The 18,857-nt window shown below is 39.0% G+C and overlaps 1 protein-coding gene across 1 annotated transcript in view; it reads left to right on the top strand.

The window, feature by feature from the left end:
• The window catches only part of LOC108578600, a 377,474-nt gene that overhangs the window by 121,365 nt on the left and 237,252 nt on the right, over positions 1-18,857 (top strand). Inside the window, exon 10 of the mRNA XM_017941964.1 lies at positions 16,345-16,454. Within this exon, the coding sequence (XP_017797453.1) occupies positions 16,345-16,454 (110 nt within the window). The remainder of the gene's footprint in view (positions 1-16,344; positions 16,455-18,857) is intronic.

Here is an 18,857-nt window from a genome sequence, read left to right as displayed (position 1 = left end):
AAATGGTTAAATTATTAACAATTTCCATCAGAGTGTTAAAACGAAGTTGAAAAGTAAACTTTAAAAACTTTAATTATAGAATAATATCCAACATGAGTTGAATTTTTGGCACTCTAATCTCGATACTCACTCCATGTAAGAGAACAATGTTCATTTTAGTCCTCCTTTCTCTTCTTTTCTTATCTCTTTACGCGTAGTACCTTTTTTCGTGAACTTTTAAGCGTTCTCTCAAGGGAAGTCGTACTACGTTGATTGGTTACTTTCTCCTTAGCATTCTTGTGACAACGGCAAGACGTCTTTCTTTACCGTTTCTCAGGATGGAAGAGGGACGTATTCACTTGCCCACGTGCCGCCCACGTCGCCATTGATGCGCGCTAAGCTCGCGGCTGCTCGTGAGCTGTTCTACGAATCATCCGTTTATTGGCGGTCGTTTCAAATTCAAATCAGTTCCTGTCTATTTTCCGCGCGGCGACGAGTATTAATTACCAGCGTCAACTTTTCGAGCTATTTTTACGCTGCATTAATCACCTGGCAAAAGGAATTCTAAAACGGATGTACACTTTTTTCATCCTTTTGAAATAACGTTTTAGAAAGCGTTTTAGAAAGTAAGGAAATTGTAGGGAATTACGTAAATTTCTAATTTTTGTTAAAAATTATATAAATTCATAACTTTTTACTATTTTTCGCAAATTTCTGCGCATATTTGTAAATCTTAAACGAGTAAATTAAGTAAATTCGCAATTTTCGTCAAAGTGAGAGTTATCCATAATTCTTTACTATTGTTAAGGCTTCGTTAGACTAGTTTATGATACGGTCGCCTATAGACGCTATTTTTGAAAGGGCAAGGTTTTACCCGTACCTGAATAGGTGGTACGTGACCTCAGCATTAGCTAAATTAATTTCTGTCTCTCAATAGCAATTACCGTGTCATAAACTTTAGGGAACCCAAGAGTCGGACGGCCACGGTGACCCGATCAACGGTATCGCGCTGACGTCACCTTGGGCCTTTCCCCGTAGGGGTGAGAAGTCGCTCGTCACCCCCGCTCCGAATCCTTCCCGCTACCTTTCCACAAATTCCATCCACCAATTGAACATTCGCATTTTTGTCACCCCGTTTTCCACTTCCATTCCCCTGTCAACCAATCAGTGCCATCACCGATACCTTAAAAACCACGCGTAAACGTGTCTTAGAATAGTTCAGAATAGTCAATAGTAAAGGGAACACCAGGCGAAGAATAATATAATTCACATAGTCTCTTATACGTAAGAGTGGTCCTTCGAGAAATACAGACTGAACACTAGTCGGCACATCACGTGCAATTTCTACAAGGCTCGACCAGGTATCTCATTGAGATCCGACCACGAGCGTTAACAACTATTTTTCGTAAATTTCTCTCCGTATTTATGAATCTCGAAGGAGTAAATTACGCAAATTTGCAATTTTCTTGAAATGTAGGAAAAATCTCGTTTCATCTTTTTTCACAAATTTGTGCGCAAATTTAACCGTAGATCTTGAACGTGGAGCGTTACCGTGATCCAAACTTATCAACGATCTCGTTTAACCGCCATTTGACCAGGTTCGTTAAAATTCAATCGCGATTCGCTTGAAATGCAGTAATTCGCTTCCGGACGATGGAACCTTACCGGAAGTTGGTTGCTTCACATAACCGAATCGTAACTCGGACTAATTGCTGACAAAATCTAGCGAAGTTGTCAACGGCAGAACGTCGCGGGCAGGTACAATTGCGGCAGGAAATCGGTATTTCTGTATTTCCATGTGTAATTGCTCTACTTCGAGTTAACTGTGTGTCTTGCGTAAATCTGTTCGTGGAGGGCTCGAACGGCTCTCAATAATTAAGCGAGATTGCGCGAACAGTTGACGAACGACAGATTTCTGGAGTAAGGATACGGACGGTGTCGCGGGTATCCATCGATCGATGTCTAGATTAAGACGATCATTAGGCGGCATATTTCGTATTAAATTTTACGACGTTGATTATTCACTGTGAACGCGAAATGTTGAGTATTTATGTGGAATGGTGAAGCATTCGTTAACTGGAACACTAACGCGAGGAATACAGAACCCTAGAAAGTCTTTTTCAAATATATAATGTCGTTAAATTTAATAAAGACGCGGTTATTAATTTCTTTTGAATTTTCAGTAAATAAGTTGTATAATTTTAATTTTAACGAAGTTAGTGAGAAAGGGAGAAATATTATTTTTACTGTTGTATAATCTGGATTTTTCGTAGGAAATTTTACGAACGCGATTTCCTTTCAACTTTGAATAAATCATTTTTACAATTTTCATTTTAACGAAGTTAGTAAAACGGAGATAAATATTATTTTCAATCTGAATATTTCGTACTAAATTTAACGACGTGATTTGCTGCGTCGATGAGAAATATCGAGTGTTTATGTGGGAAAACAAAGCATCCAACAAGTGAATAACGTATGGAGGATGAATACGTGGAAGTACAAACGTGCTTATAGAAAGTATCTCGAAACTTTCCAAGCATTTAACATACAATTTAAATTCCGCCAATATTTCCAAACACTTTTCCAACATTCCTAAAAAATCCAGCCCACGATGCTACAATACATACTCTACCGGCCAAAAGTTTGAAATCACCTGCCAGTTTACATAAACATCGAATCTGCTACTAATTCTTTGTTCATTTGAAATTGACGTTCTGGAGATCAATAGCACTTTACCTCATTTCGATTGATTTGAATGATAAAAAAATTCGTTAAAAAATTATTGTAAATGCTTTTTTCGGGGAATCTTTGTGCAACTTGCAATGCACAGTGATTCGAAACATTTGGCCGATAGTGTACACACTTTCCAATTATTTCTCAAACTTGAATGAGAATTTGCTTACTGCACATTGTCGAAGACAAAATGCATAAAAATTCGTTTCATCGATCACGTTAACCTAGATCATTGACAACCTGCAATAATCGCAGAACTGATAAAAGCAATCGATAAGACTTAATTACCTTCAACGGTGTTACACTCTGTTCGATATAGTTTCCTTTTATCCCCGCAAATCTCGTTCGATTAAATAACTCAAGGTAGATAAGACTATTTTCGATACTCGGACGTTATCTGGTCGCTGTTGTCGATCTATCTGTCGACCGGGGAGGGAATTGTGTATTTCCGTGAATGGGTCTGTAATGCGTTATTACATCGCGTGCACGGTCTTGTAGCAGGTGACGGCGAACAAAAAGTAGGCAGTCGCGAAAGTTTCGCACAGTCGAGCAGAACGACTCGACCGAGGACTATCGTGCCTCTCTCGGTTAATTGTCCAGCAAGGCTTTCGTTTATCTCGTCCCGAGGGACTTCCGTCAAAATCGCTGGACGTATCCTTGAATTTTCGTTATATTTCGCGATACGCGATTCTGGATAAACTTGCCTCGGTTCTTTTCGCAAGCGCTCCTATGCACTCGATCCCATGGGGACCAGTTACGTGTCTCGTGTTTACATAATGAGATTGTGATTGCTCTTTTCGGGGAATTTATCGCTTCTTTAATTTTGAGTGCATTGTATCGATTACAGATTTGAGTTTTAAAATATTCTATTTTTCTTTTGTGCGTTCAACCCTTTCGCGATGGAATTATTTTTTTGGAGAATTTGCTTATCTACCGATAACGATATATTGATTCCCCTTTTCAGGGAATTTATCGCTTCTTAAATTTTCAGTGTATTGTGCTTATCACAGATCTGATCATTTTAGAATTTAACCCTTTCGCGATAGAATTATTTTTTTGGAGAATTTGCTTATCTACCGATAACGATATGTTGATTCCCCTTTTTAGGGAATTCGTGGCTTCTTTAATTTTGAGTGGACTGCACTTATCACAGAATAGATTTTTTTAGGATGTAACCCTTTCGGGATAGAATTATTTTTTTGGAGAATTTGCTTATCTACCGATAACGTATTTTGATTCCCCTTTTTAGGGAATTCGTGGCTTCTTTAATTTTGAGGGGACTGCACTTATCACAGAATAGATTTTTTTAGGATGTAACCCTTTCGAGGTGGAATTACTTTCTTTTGAGAATTTGTGATCCATTTTTGATCTAATAGAGGCGCCTGCGTTCCACTGGTCACGAAAGGTTAAGTTGGTATAAAATCTGATTTTGATAAGAACTGAGACAAAAATATATATCTCACGTGAAATTAAAACCAGAAGAAAATTATATCGTATGAACACAGTGATGAGACTTTTGAAGCTTTCACAGCCTGGATTGAGCCGTATCCACAATAAAATTCGGACGTTTCGCAGTTTCCCACACCGATAACGACTGAATTTTCACTTAAAACACACTGCAACATACGTTATCAAATGATCACGAGGATCGAAAGTGTATACATATCGAATAACTTGATTTGGATATTTCGCATGTTACGTTCGTTTATCCTTTCCAAACATCGCCTCCCCTCTATTATTGTTCCACGCGAGAGGCGTCGATTATGCGGGTGAAAAGTGGCGTCGCGACAGGATGTTTGCCAGTTGCTCAAACGGCTTTCTGCAAACAACGCGCTCCCTCGAGGACAGGAAGTAGAATCGTGCAGAGCAAACGTCAGTCGGGGAAAATTGTGCAAGTACCCAGACAGAGGGAGAACGAGACTGAAAGGGAAGGAGAAGGGTAACTATGGTCAACTTGCCGCATCGCGTCCACGTCCACGTTTCCTGAAGTCGACGTGCGTTACGTCAACACGTGTTGCTTGACCATTGGGAGCTCCGAGGGTTGATTATTACGCCTCTTAAGTGGAGTGCATTTTTTGTGTATTGAAACGTTCGAATTAGGGAGAGAAGCATATTAGAACATGCTTGATAAGAGTTACCGTGAAACAATTGCTTGTAGAATTAAATTAGTAATTGAATAAAATTATGAATTTTTTTTTTTTTTTTTATTTCGAGTCTTACGTCGCATCGACCTACAGGTCATTAGTGTTAGATTTATCAGTCAGTCAGTAAGGCCTTACTAGGAAGTATATATTTCTTTTGTATACGTTCGGAGAAATCCGTTTAGCTTTACCACCTCTGTTTAGTAAAGAACTAAATGTTTATGATACGTGACAAAAGGCCCTTCGGTCCCAAGCGGGGTCGTAGGCAATATTAGGGCGTTGCGTAGGAGAATTCTCAGTCCGTATACAGTGCTCTTACCATCAAGTAGAAAAGCGAACCTTCCTTGTGTCTAATAAAAATTTATAGTCTAAAATAAGGATTGTTAATTATTTAACAACCAATAACTCCCATAATCCAGTAATTAGCGACGACTAGGTCCTGTTTTCAAGGGAAATTTTATAAATTACGTTATTTAAAAGAATAACTTAATTACGTTCTGAATTTTTTTTAGATTCCAAGGAAATTTTATGAATTGTATTACTTAGTTTTATTTTATTCTGAATTTGTTTAACTTTTGAGGGACATTTTATAAATTACTTTATTTAGAAAAGTCATTTAATTTCGTTCTGAATTTTTTCTAGATTCCAAGGAAATTTCACAAGTTGTATTATTTAATATATGCAATTTCATTTAATTCTGAATGAAACTTTATAGATTATATTCTTCAGTATACTGAATTTCTTTTATGAATTACATTTCTTAATCTTATTCTGAATTGTTTCACTTTTGAAGGAAATTTTATAAATTACGTGGTTTCTGCGCATTTCCCATATTAATACTAGCAGCTGAGTAGAAAATTGCTACATTGTAGCGTGATACGTGAAGGATTCTCAATAATGAAAATTCCACTTATACAGTATTTAACAAAAAAGTACCTATCGTTAAAAATATGAAACAGATATAGGTGAATCGTTGTATTGCTACATTTCTACTGTTGCCAGTTCCTATTAACTGTATTCTTCAATTTGCGCCACGGAAATCACGCCTTTAATCTCTATAAATTCCGCAACCAGGTGATTAGTCTTTATCCCTACGTAACTCACATTCCAACGCGGCTCTATCGCATTAAGTTGTAATTAAGATAGTGCAGTTGTGTCATCGTGTGCTACGTTGCACCGTATCGGAAGATGCCTTACAACTTTCGCCATCGATATCGACTCACGACTTAATTAATATGGGACAGATAACACGTAAATCCTGCATCATACAAGACATCCTGTCCTTAGGCTAAATACACGTCTAGCGTAATTTTACGCAAGTAAATTAAATTGGAAATCTAATTAATTATAGAATCGACAAATTGCAATATCTCAAATCGGACTGGTGCATTGTCTAATTTAACAGTGCACCAAAAATCAATTAAATTTAATCTACGTAATTTAATTTACGAATCACATTTGTAATCTATTAATTCAATCCCTCAGTGCTGTAATTACTTTGAAATTTAATTAACCCTTTGCACTCCGAGCATTTCTTGATTAGATTAATAGTGAAACTTCTGGAAAGCCAATGTTTTGTCTTGAAAAAAAAAAGAAGAAGGATTTTTAGTGTTTACGAATTTATGTATTTGTATTTCTTGTGTTAATTTGCATTATTTTGATAATATAAAATTGTGGCGACCGCCACGGGGGGGCACGCCTGGCGACTCTTGGCCCTCGAGGCGAAGAATCGAGAGATGTTTTTCCAAACATCGTCCTCGTTTCTTCGTCCTCGAGGACAAGAGTATTGCCTCGGCAATGCAGGCCCGCGCCCCCACTTCCTGGGACTTTCCCAGGGAAAAGAGGCTACTTAAGGGAGCCCCGAAAAAAGGCACGAGACCTTTTGTCGTAGACCTTCTCTGCACGCGCATCACATAGTACATTTGAAATTAGTTTAAGCATTACCGTTTCAATAAATATATTTTTGTTACCAAACTTCGCGAGTAATCATTCGCACCACGTCACTTCCAGAAAATAATATAAAAAAAGTCTGAATTGTACATTTCTCCAAAGTAATTACGCGTGTCGCCATAAAAGCGCCATTGGAGTGCAAAGGGTTAATCTGAAATTCTTGAAATGATAATCTTGAAATTTAATTAATCCGAAATTTTTGAAGTAACAATATTGAAATTTAGTTAATCTGAAATTTTTGAAATAACAATCTCGAAATTTAATTTAAGAAAATTCACTTTAATCGTATTATCAATTATCGTACAGTTGTTTTTCAAATTCAATTACAAATTCTTTTGAACGCAGCGCGGTTGATTTGCGGCAAGGACAGCGTGCTAATTATAAAGGGAGAATCTCAAAGTCCATTTAATTGCGTTAAAACACACTCGTACGTTGCTCCGCTATAGTTGGTCTTTTGATAGAAAACAGACGTTCCGTGTCGTCGCGAAAGAAGCGGTCTCGAGGCTGCCTCCACTTGAGACGCGTCGACAGCCGTGCATTCGTGAAAAGTTTCTTCAGCGTGGATCCACGAGGACGTGTGGAAACATTGAACTGTCCGTAGGGAAGACGTACGAGACCCGTGAGACTTTAAGTGGCTAATTAAACAACTTTCTCATGATGCGTAGATCGGGAAGGGAACTATCAGAGCGTGGTAAAACTGGATTAATGTTATGATTAATTAAATTCTCCAATCGGACGTCACGTACGCGAGAGGTGACGGTTTTCACTTGGATATTCCACGTTCGACGACGTGTATATCGATCTGTATTCTACTCTGGATCTACTTTGATCGGGTTATTTCGTGGAAAAAGGAACTCCATATAAAATGTTTATTTTAACATGAAAATTAACGTGGTCGAGGGTACTTCTTGTAAAGGGAAATTTTTATGCGACTTGTTGCTATTTGGAAATTCAGTATTTGTATGTATTTGCAATCGCGATACTGTTGCAATTTACTGTGTCAAATATGTTGGGGTAAATGGTGAGATAAATATGAAGTGTTAAAGTGATATTGTGAAATATTGTATTTCATTAGAACGAAGCTTTAAAATGTGGAATTTCAAATTTATTTGGTTTTTTAAATTTTGTAATTAAACTTTGTCGAGTAACGAAGCATCGTAATTGTGGAGCAGGTTTAAAAAATTCTATTCTAATTTTAAATTTAATATTGAAAAATATTAGATTTCGTTAAAATGCGGTCGGAGTTCAATTTATTAATTAAATTTAAATACCTTGCTTGCCATAGTCAACGGAAATAAACGTTATTGAGCTACCTGTGAAAAATACTCTTTAATGCTGCTCCGATAGAATTGCCCAATTAAGTATTCCAATGCAATATTTTTACTCTAATTAGTAATTTTTCAAAAATACCAAACACTTTTTCTCTTGCCTACAAAATTTCTTTTATTCGTGAAAAGTATTCTTTAACCGACTGCAATAGAATTGTCTAATTAAGTGTCCTAATGAAATACTTTTACTCCAATTAATAATTTTTCAAAAACACCAAACACTTTTTCTCTTGCCTACAAAATTTCTTTTATTCGTGAAAAATACTTTTTAACCTGCTCCAACAGAATTTCCTAATTAAGTATCCTATAGCCATATTATTCGGAAGCACCAAGTACTTTTTCTCTTCCATACAAAACACCTGTTAAAATCTCTTTTATTCATGAAAAATACTTTTTAACCCTACTCAAACATAATTGCGTAATTAAGCATTCCAATGCAATACTTTTACTCCAATCAATAATTTTTCAAAAACACCAAACACTTTTTCTCTTGCGTACAAAATATCTTTTATTCATGAAAAATACTTTTTAACTTGTTCCAACAGAATTGCCCAATTAAATATTCCAATGCAATATTTTTACTCTAATTAGTAATTTTTCAAAAACACCAAACACTTTTTCTCTTGCGTAAAAAATCTCTTTTATTCGTGAAAAATACTCTTTAACCTGCTGCAATAAAATTGTCTAATTAAGTGTCCTAATGAAATACTTTTACTCCAATTAATAATTTTTCAAAAACACCAAACACTTTTTCTCTTGCCTACAAAATATCTTTTATGCATGAAAAATACTTTTTAACCTGCTCCAACAGAATTTCCTAATTAAGTATCCTATAGCAATATTATCCAGAAACACCAAGTACTTTTTCTCTTCCATACAAAACACCTGTTCAAATCTCTTTTCAACCTTGCTCCAGCAGAATTGCCTAATTAAGTATCCCGATGCAATACTTCTATCCTAATAACTAGTCAGAAACACCAAAGTACTTTTTCTCTTCCACACAAGATATCCGTTGAAACGTCTTTTATTCACTCGTAACCTATTTCCATTTCCGTTTTTACATTCGTTTTAAAGTCTTCACCACCCTTTCTTCCGCCGCTGAAACTTCTCTCCACTTCTTGTGCAACCGCGTCACGCAAGTTCAACGAGCAGAAACAGACAAGCCGCCATTGTTCAAGACGTGGCTGCAGCCACCGCGTCTCCGTGGCGCGGCCGCTTCCGGCTGACCAATTTCGTCACAGGCTTGAAGGCCAGAGATCGTACGGGACGCCGCAGCCCAGACACGTGGATTACGTAAGGCAATTCGCTTTTCACCGAATGCGGGACGCCTAGAAACCGGAGAAATGCAGCGCGTGCTGAACTCGGTCCCTGCGTTTATAACCGGCACTTCGCCACGCCGGCAGACTATTTCGATGCTGTGATTTTTAGAAATATGGGTCAGCATTCAGCGTTACGAGAACGCGTATACACACGTTTTCCCTTTCGATTTCCTCCTATTTTCGTCCTCGTCTTTTTTTTTTTTTTTTTAATACGATACCACGATCTGAGTGATCACTATTTTTAATTTCGAGCGATAATAGTTTATTCGTGGACGTACAAGTCTTTGATATCTGATACGTAATGGTAGGTTGTTTTTGTAGGTCGAAATCATAAGGATGTATTTTTATTTTATCAAAATGTGTGCTACTAGTATTAATGGATTTTTCATTCGATTTTTTTAAAGATTTCAGTGTTACGAAATTTTGGGTCTTTTTAATTCGATAGGTTCTTCCAATTGTTTAAAGTGTTCGATGAAGAAATCAACGTGTGTTGATAATAATTTTTCCAAGTGATTCATAATAAATGGTAGAGTTTTCGTTTTCAACAGAAATCGTGTAAAATGTAGTTCTTCTGCGAAAAATCTTATTTTTTATCGTAAAGTAGCTGGAACAGATATTCTGAGAAAAGACGAAGATCCGTGAAAAGATCAATATTTTTGTTAAAGTGATTTGCAAACGAATCCTGTCATTTGTCGTCCCATAAGTTCGTGTCGAATTTTATGGTTTAGATCAATATTTTCGATGAACCTTTAAATTCAATAAAAATAAAAAAAAAAACGTAAGCTCCTTCTAATTTCACAACTTTTTCTTATTTTTTTGGTAGGACTATTATGTCGTCGCTATGAAATTTCCTTGAATTTTCATTCAAACACTTTTTCCTTTCGACACGAACTTACGGGATGACCTAACAGTTCACCCAACAATATATAAAAGAAAAGATTGTTATTACGAAGATCTTCTCCAGAAACACTAAATTTGAAAATTTCCAAAATTGCTAGACAGTCGAGAATTTAACGACTCATTTTGAAAACAATCATAAACTCTACATTGCTCGATCACGATTTCCTCCCGAAGATTCTTCTCTCATTCTACCTCGCGTTTCGTCCAACTATTTCTAGATTCCGATGGTTCGTTTTGTCGTTAATTTACGATCGAGAAACGATCCTTCTCGGAAATCCTTGTTACGCAGAACGAAGTATTCTTTGTTATATCTAATCGAGGATTCGCGGAAGTCTTGTTGATTCTTCTTTGATGGATAGCTACCTCTGAACAGAGGCAGAGATGATGAGCGAAAAAGAGGCGATTCTGTATGCAGGGCGGAATTGAAAAGGTGAAATAGAATTGTTAGCAAGGTGATTCGCTTCTTGGAAGCAGATCACCAGAGATTTCTCAGCTTTTTCCCTAAACGAGTACCCTTCGCGAGTGCGAAAAATCATACCGAATAGATAAATCATCCTACGTTTACACCGTAGAATTACAAGTCCAAGTAAAATCGTCACGTTTATCGCAGAATTTGTTCAGCGAGATATTCATAAAATTAAAAGCTACCCTCGATAATCTCCCAGCATTCGTTTCTCACAAAAACAAAATTCCCTACTTCCTGCTCGTCGATGACTATGTCGAATAGAGCCATCAACGATCCAGCCTCCCGATAACAGATATTAAGTCTAATCAGCGCTATTCGACAATCATTCGCAGAAATTACATAGAAAGGAAGCAATCGACGCGAGAATAAACCTCGATCGTTCGCTGTTTATTTTCGTAGAATCACGTTCGAACCGCTTCTTTCACTCTCGTCTAATTCGTTACACAGGACCTGTATCCTGTGCGTGAAAGGAAATCTTGTTTCTGGATGATCTCACCGCTTGTCCGTAGAAAAAAGCGCCGTTAAACATTAATTAAGAAGCGTGCAAACGATCGTCGGAGGAGAAGGACGCAACGTGCCCGGAAGCGGGAAATAACTTCTCCAGCGACAACATGATCGCCGCAAATATGGCGGCCTAGGTAGCTCGTCTATTTTTAAAGGGGTATTTAGCTTTCGAACTGGCTCGCCGTTATTTTTCCCTCCGGTATCTCCTCGTTTTCTCCTTGTTCTCGGTTCATCCACTGTTACCTTCTCTCTTTCAGGCATCTGCTCCCTTTCGTCCTCTCGCGTTTTCCGTAATATCTTTCCGTTCCTATCCCCGTGGCGTTATTTCTTCTAAGCTGGCAGCATGCCGTGGAAACGGGCGGATCTTAATCTCGCGGAGCAGCGGTGTCTCGAAGAAAGACCTCGGTTTCTGGGGTAGGAGGGAAGAAAGGCTTCATTTCCGTCAGGCTTATTTACCTTCCGGGATTTATCGTCGGGCGATTTGGTAGTCGGAAACGCGCGCCGGGACGCGATTCTACGGGACACTTTGTCGCGACTCGCGGGCTCGCCGATCGATCGCCTTGAATAAAGTGCAGGCGAAAATGGGAGAAATCTGAGATGACTTGGAAGTGCGTTCGCGTCGATAATCGAATCGGTGAATCTTTTAGGCGGGCTCTTTGGGAAATTCGCGAGAGACGAGGGTGACTTTGAATTTGTTTGGTCTATTCGGAAAAGGAGTTTTTAGGAGTGCGATGAAACGTCGTGCATTTTGTGTTTAATGATTTATTATTGGTGAAATGGAAGATATGAAACCTTTGTAAGGTGGACACTTGCTGAGTGACGACGCAGCATCGACTGATCACCGAATTTAAAAAATGAAATTTCCAGTACATGAATGATAGGTTCTTGCAATCTTTGGTTGCGTATTGTTTGTTGCGTAGAAATAAATCTCTCTGCCTGTGCACACGCGACTGAAACGCGTAGAAAACTTATTTTTATTCGGAATAACGGCTCGGTAGCGTTTCATTTATTGCAGATGTAACTAATGTCCGATATTAGGTGCCGTCCGGCGTTAAGGGAACCCCTGTATTTTATTGCTCATTCTTTCATCAACTGAAAAAACTTATGTTGTAACTACTATATTTTAAATTAGTATTTTCAAAGATATAATTAACTTCTAGCTAACAATCTTTCGTTGCATACTGCATAAATTCCTCATCAACTGAAAAATCCAAGTTCCACTAAAAGATATAGTCAACCTTATAATTAACTTCCAAACGGATCACCAGTTCCGACCAACCCCGAAAAAGTGTCGATTTTAATTCACCTCGAGAAAAGATCAACAAGTACATTTCCAGCAACAAAATCAGCGACACTCCGTGGTTCAAGCAGAGAAAGCTGAAAGTTGTGCATGTTACGGTGTCCACGACGGGCCAACGAAGTTATTTCCATCCTTGTTACTACAATCTCTGATATTTTTAATACAATTAAATTACCCTGGTGTAACTCACGAGTTCACGGTGTCTCTATTTTTGCAACGTTCGCTCGATGACGCAACCCGGTGTCTTAATACTCCTTGTGTCCAGCGAATCAGGACCACCTGATGTCAGATGAAGAGATTATCGTGTTGCAGAGACGGAAACAGCCTGTGTGGACCAAATGATCCACAGATAAATTTAGCAGATTAGCCGCATTAGCCCGGATTGTTGACCCGCAAGGCGCCCATTCGTACGTTGAACTCATTTCACGGAAGCGGCCAAGGAGGCTGGTCAGTGAGAAAAAGCCAGATCCCAGGCGTTTTGTGGCGTGCTTCCTCACGGATCACAAGATTCACTGGGAACTTGTTATTGCGTACTTCGTTTGATAATTACGATCGAGGAAGACGTACTTCGCTTACAGGATATTATAGCTCGCGTTAGTGTTTCCTCGTCGCGAGTAATGTTCACCTATTTCGACCTGATATTGTCAGATTCGTATTAGCTTCCTTGGAAAACGGACAACAGGGGTTTGTTCGTTTTGTTGCATGTAAAATTGGACAGCCGATTTCTATCTTCTGTCGTGGACGTGACTCATTTCTGCAACATCTTTGGGCAAGCTTTCTCTTCAACGTTGCAGAGCGTAGGATCTTATCAGATTTAACGTTTGTATTAAATATTTTGAATAGCAATGTGGACTGTCTTTCCTTTTGGGAACGATTTCAGCTTGATGCTCTGCCTAAGAATTTTGGGGAATTTTCTTTGTTTTATCTATCGAGTTGTACTTTCATCTTTTGTGAGAATAATTGTGGCGATCGTTTGCGCAATCAGCAAACAAATTTAGCGAAATTAAAAAATGCTTTTGGAATATAAATTTCTCTTTTAGAAATTGAGATTTTGCTCTATGGCTGAATAATTCAGTTTGATTTCTTCTGTTTACGTATATTTTACGGTATGATAATAATTATAGCAATAGTAATATTTTTTAAAATAAATGTGATTTCGTTTTTGGGCTCTTTTTAAACCGTTATTTCCGCGTGCTTTTTAAATAGATAGAAAATTGAGATTTATTTCCTGCCTTCTTTAGTTTCGTTGTTTAAATTGCATCGCTGATAGTACACGTTGTAATTCGCGTAAGTATATTAGGAAAAAAGAGTATTTTTAATTTTTCATTCTTGGTGTAACGTTCACATTTTTAATCTACCTACATAGTGTACAGTCCTTTTATTGCTGCGTAAATTTAGCAGCGTGTGAAAGTGTAAGGTACATAAAGTTTCGTTAACTTTATGCATGGGTCGCATAAAGTTTATTCAAGCTTAAATATTCTCCCGCGTCGTGATATTCGCGATTTTCTTTTTGAATTTTTCAAGCCACATTTTTTTCTTTCTCTCTTTACCCTGCGATGATTCTGATAAATGTGTTTCTCAGTTTTGGGATAATATTTTCAGAAGTAACCTTCTGATAATTCGCAGTGCCACTTTAATACTTCCTCCTTCTAATTTTAAGTTCACCGTTAACAGAGTTATGTTAAGCGAGGAACTTTTTCTATCAGAGTTAGGTGTCGTTGTATTCCGGTATTTATTGTATTACCGGTAATTAATACTGACTTTTCTTTATTCAACATCTTTTTCGCTACTGTCAAAAAATACTCCGACTCAGCGTAGGGTGGGCGTAAAATTCACTAAACGTATCTACGTTTTCCGCAACAATATATTCCACTCAGAATCAGTGTCTACGTTAACCGGACGTCGCTTGCAAACATGTACATTGGAGGTCTCGGGAAGAGTGAGGACGCGTCGTCCTGCCGATCCCTGTCCACCCCTACGCGAACAGGCCCAAGGAAAGACCCAAAGCGCGGACTGTTCCGCGAGCCGCGACTTTCATTTATCACCGGACGCGGAATATTCCGCAAACCATCGGTAGTAATTGACTACAGTAAGAATATGGGTGGATTGATGTTGGTGGTGATACGGGCCAACTGTCAGTTGAACGCCGCTGATGTCTGAACTCAGTAGCATAGGTAGCAAATGGGTTAAGGGAGCCCCGAAAAAGGCACGAGGCTTTTTGTCATCGTGTCGCCTGTACATTAAAAATAGTTTAAACGTTATCTGATTTAAAATAAATATATATTTCTGTTAGGCAACCTTCGCGAGTAATTATTTTACACCACGTCACTTCCAAACTGTGCTAACAGAAATCTACGAAATCAGCACTATCAATTAGACACAGATACAAAACCCAGTCTGATAAAAATGTAGCAACAAAAAGAAAGCAACAGTATTTTTATCTTTTACAACAATTTAAACAATAAAGCTGTGCCAACAGAAATCTGCAAAATTCGCCTTATCAATTAAACACACTAAAAGAATCCTTTCTGATAAAAATGTAAACAAAGAAAAACACAGTCTCTATATCTTTCACGACAATTTAAACAATAAAACTGTGCTAACAGAAATCTACAAAATCCGCCCTATCAATTAGGACACACATTCCAACTTGCTTTAATTAAAGTAACAACCAAAAGGTTTGCTTATTGCAACCGGTAACAAGGGGAGCAGTTTCGCAGCTAAAACTCGGCTGCACCCCGGCGAAACTACGTTCCAACAGTTTACCAAGAAACTTCCGTCCGAAATTTCCGTCGAATCCACCTTCTACATCCCCAATAATTCCCCGCTAGCATCCGTATTTCTCCACCACAAATCTTCTTCACTGTTCCACCGAGCAATTTTCCTCCCTCCGAACGCGTTTTCTCCGATATCCTAGAAAATGATGGCTGTTTCGGAGACACTGGTTGTTCGACAAGCTTCTGGAACAAGCGTTAGACCTGCGTTGATAGGGAAATGTACACGAGAAAATTGACGAGAAAGGAAGCGATTCGTACGCGAGAAATCGGTTTTCTGATTCGTCGATGCGATAAACGGGACGCGAAGGAACTGTGCAGCTCGCAAAGTGGTAGCGGTTTCAAATTAGGCGACGAGATCGCACCTGTAGATCACACGGTGTAAAGATCGTGTTCGCTTCGCTCGAGGCTGCTGCTCTCTTCCTTTGACGACGCGTCGTTTGGGAAACGATTACGGGAAAATTGACCGTTGCTTAACTGTAGCTGTCATTTCCGCGACTGGCGTGCTCGCTGACAGTTGAAAGGCTGCTAATTTGACGCGGAGATGGTGTGTACGGCGCAATAGCGGCGCGTTCTTGGGCGAATGGGATGTAGCTGCTCGTGTTTTGCTGTTTGAAGAGCGATAATTGGTGATAAGTTGTTAAGTGGACTTCGGATTTTTAGGCATTTATGGAAAATTTGGAGGAACGAAAATTGACAGAATGCGATAAGCAAAAATATATTAATAAACGCAAAATTCATAAATAAACTTTCATAAAATAAAATTTGTTTTATTTATGAAAAATTAAGCACCACGAGTGTGCATTAGCCCCAGTTACTTTACTTTTATCGGATTTTTATAGCATTGAATTTTTGGGAGGGTTTTTAATTATTGCAGCAGGGTTGTTTAATGAATTTCATTTCTTGAGAAATGATGTATTGATATATTTTATTTTTCGTTTGTGTTACAGCTTGACGATACCGCACTGCAACTCTACAAAGATGGTGACTATGGCGCCTATTTGGACCTCGAAGCTTCCATCAGCGAGCAGCAGGAAGAATTCGAGGGCTTCCAGACCAAGTAAGTGATGTGTAAAATTTGACATTGTTAATAATATCCAGGAAGATGCAAACTTTTATTAATTAAATCCACCACGTGGAATTACACCGTCGTGGTTAAAATTTCTAAAAAATTGCAATTACTCCGATCTCTGAAAACAGATGAAAATGTAATACACCATCTCCTCATGTCAATTCCACGAATGCACAATTCCACCCTCAATTACACCTCTTTATATCAATTCCACAAATATGCAATTCCATAAATTGCAAAAATTCACGATTAACCCTCCGTCGGGCGCACCTGACCTCTCAGGCACAACCATAATTCATCTATGTATATAGAAGCGATGCGTTGCGCGATGAATGCGCAAATGTGCTCAAAATGTTGATGTTTTTTGTTCACACTCATGTTCTATTATTCCTATGGTTAGTTACTTTCCACTTGGTAAAAGACCTCTTGAAGGCCGATCTCTAAGATCCAGTGCGCCTGATGGCGTTTCAGAAATGGGTGCCCCGACGGAAGGTTAAATGTAAAATGAATTAATCCTAGAAATCAAAATTTTCCAAATTTTCTTCCAGACTTCAACCTTTAATTCAGTCTTAAATTTAATCAAAAAATAATTCCTAATTATCCTCCCTTCTCCTTTAATCGCATTCAGCTCACTTTTTTTAAGGCGCCAAGTGGTCGCAGGCAAATATCGTTTCCTCAAAACACCACAAGTGTTTATTGCGTTGCCTGCGACACTTGGTCCCTAGGACCACACCCTGCCATAAATCCTGGAGTCTCCGAAGGGAAGAATAGAAAAGTGGCCCACGACTTTTGCCAACGTCGATAACGCGCTAAGGGCGAAATGGAGGGAGATTGCGATGCATCGGAGTAAAGTGATTTTAGAAAAGGAAAAATCACCAATCAGGGTGTTTTTAGAAAGGTGGGAGTCTCGGTCGAGGGAAATCGCGGAGACTCCGGGAGAAAGACTTCGCACCTCGCAGAATAGACTTTAGACCTCGAATTAGTTTAGAACATAGAACACAAAATAAAACTTAGTGTTTCAAGACAGAAACTGGCCCTTCGTAGCTTTAGACCATTAGTCGGCGCACACGTGCAAAAACCCGCAACGCTTGGACGATCGAAAGATCAATGCAAGCCTAACACTTTGTTCGGTCCCGAGCACCGCGACGCAGGACCAGCAGGACGAGTGCGTAACCGAGCCGCATGGTACCAGCGGAACCGTCCTACAATGTCGCGATATAAGGCCTTCGACAAAGGGATCCCGCGAGGAACCGAAGCGGGGCCGCGGTTGCCGAGACGAGAGGGCTCGAGTGTTTCTTCGCTCGAGGGGACTCGCGTTGGGTCCTGTGGGCCGCCAAAAGCGATGATCGCTCGACGTCTTCCGTATCGCGTCACACTTACCACCGCCACGTCGGGTGTGGACGGCTCCGTGCTATAAAGCACGGAGGTTTTCACCCTCGACACGCATTCTATTGAGAACACGCCTAAGAAATACAATAATTGTTTTAGTACGAAAACGTGTTGATTTCTTTCCTATAAATAAGACTCGCCCTGCCGCGAGTCAGCGTTTCCAAACATCGAACAGTTACGGCGTTTTGGGACGTTACACACTTTTTCTTCAAAAAGTAAAAATTGACACATTCGTAGTTTCGGTACAAAGCGGTACAACGTATTTCGTCGAGTACCGATATTCAAAGTTCCATTCCCGATTTCCATAAATTGCATAATAGATGGGGTTGCGTGGGAAATTTTCTGATTAATCACGAGTAATTAGAGGAACTCTGTCAGGGTGGTATATTTTGTTTTGTCGGGCCTGCATGACGCATTGAGAACTTGGAGCCCCCGGTCTTTGGTACCTTTGATCCCACGGGATTCGATGTACTTTACCTACCCCATGTTGGGACAACTGAATTATACAGGGAACTGTTACTAAGATATATGGGCAAACTTTGCAGGCATGTTTCTAGTAAGCGCGCAAGGTCGAAAAGATACTGTGTAAACGTAGGTGGGAGTTTAGGGTCTTTTAAACTGCCATATTACGTCGAATAAATTTACCAGCTAATTTCTACGGAATTATTTACGGGTTGTATATCTGTCTCGTATAGTTGGAATATGTTTAGAAATCGTCGGTTAACAGGATGACGATAAGGTAGAAATTGACGATTCCAACAGAATTTATATACACCGTGTGAAAATAGTTGAAACGAGGAACTTGTAGTACTTGTCTCGTTCGTGTAATTCCTGTTACGTTTTCGAGGTTACCCGAGAAACACAGAGAGAACGCAATGAGAAATAAATCCCTGTCAGGGGCCGTGTTAAATCAAATTAAATCAGCAGCAGTAAAGCAGAATGACGAATTGTGTACATACGGGACCGTGAGAGATTGATGACACTGATCTTGATCTAGGCTAT

This window comes from Habropoda laboriosa, unplaced genomic scaffold, assembly GCF_001263275.1.
Source record: "Habropoda laboriosa isolate 0110345459 unplaced genomic scaffold, ASM126327v1 scaffold45, whole genome shotgun sequence".
NCBI lineage: Eukaryota > Metazoa > Arthropoda > Insecta > Hymenoptera > Apidae > Habropoda > Habropoda laboriosa.
This window is presented reverse-complemented; position numbering and strand designations above follow the sequence as displayed.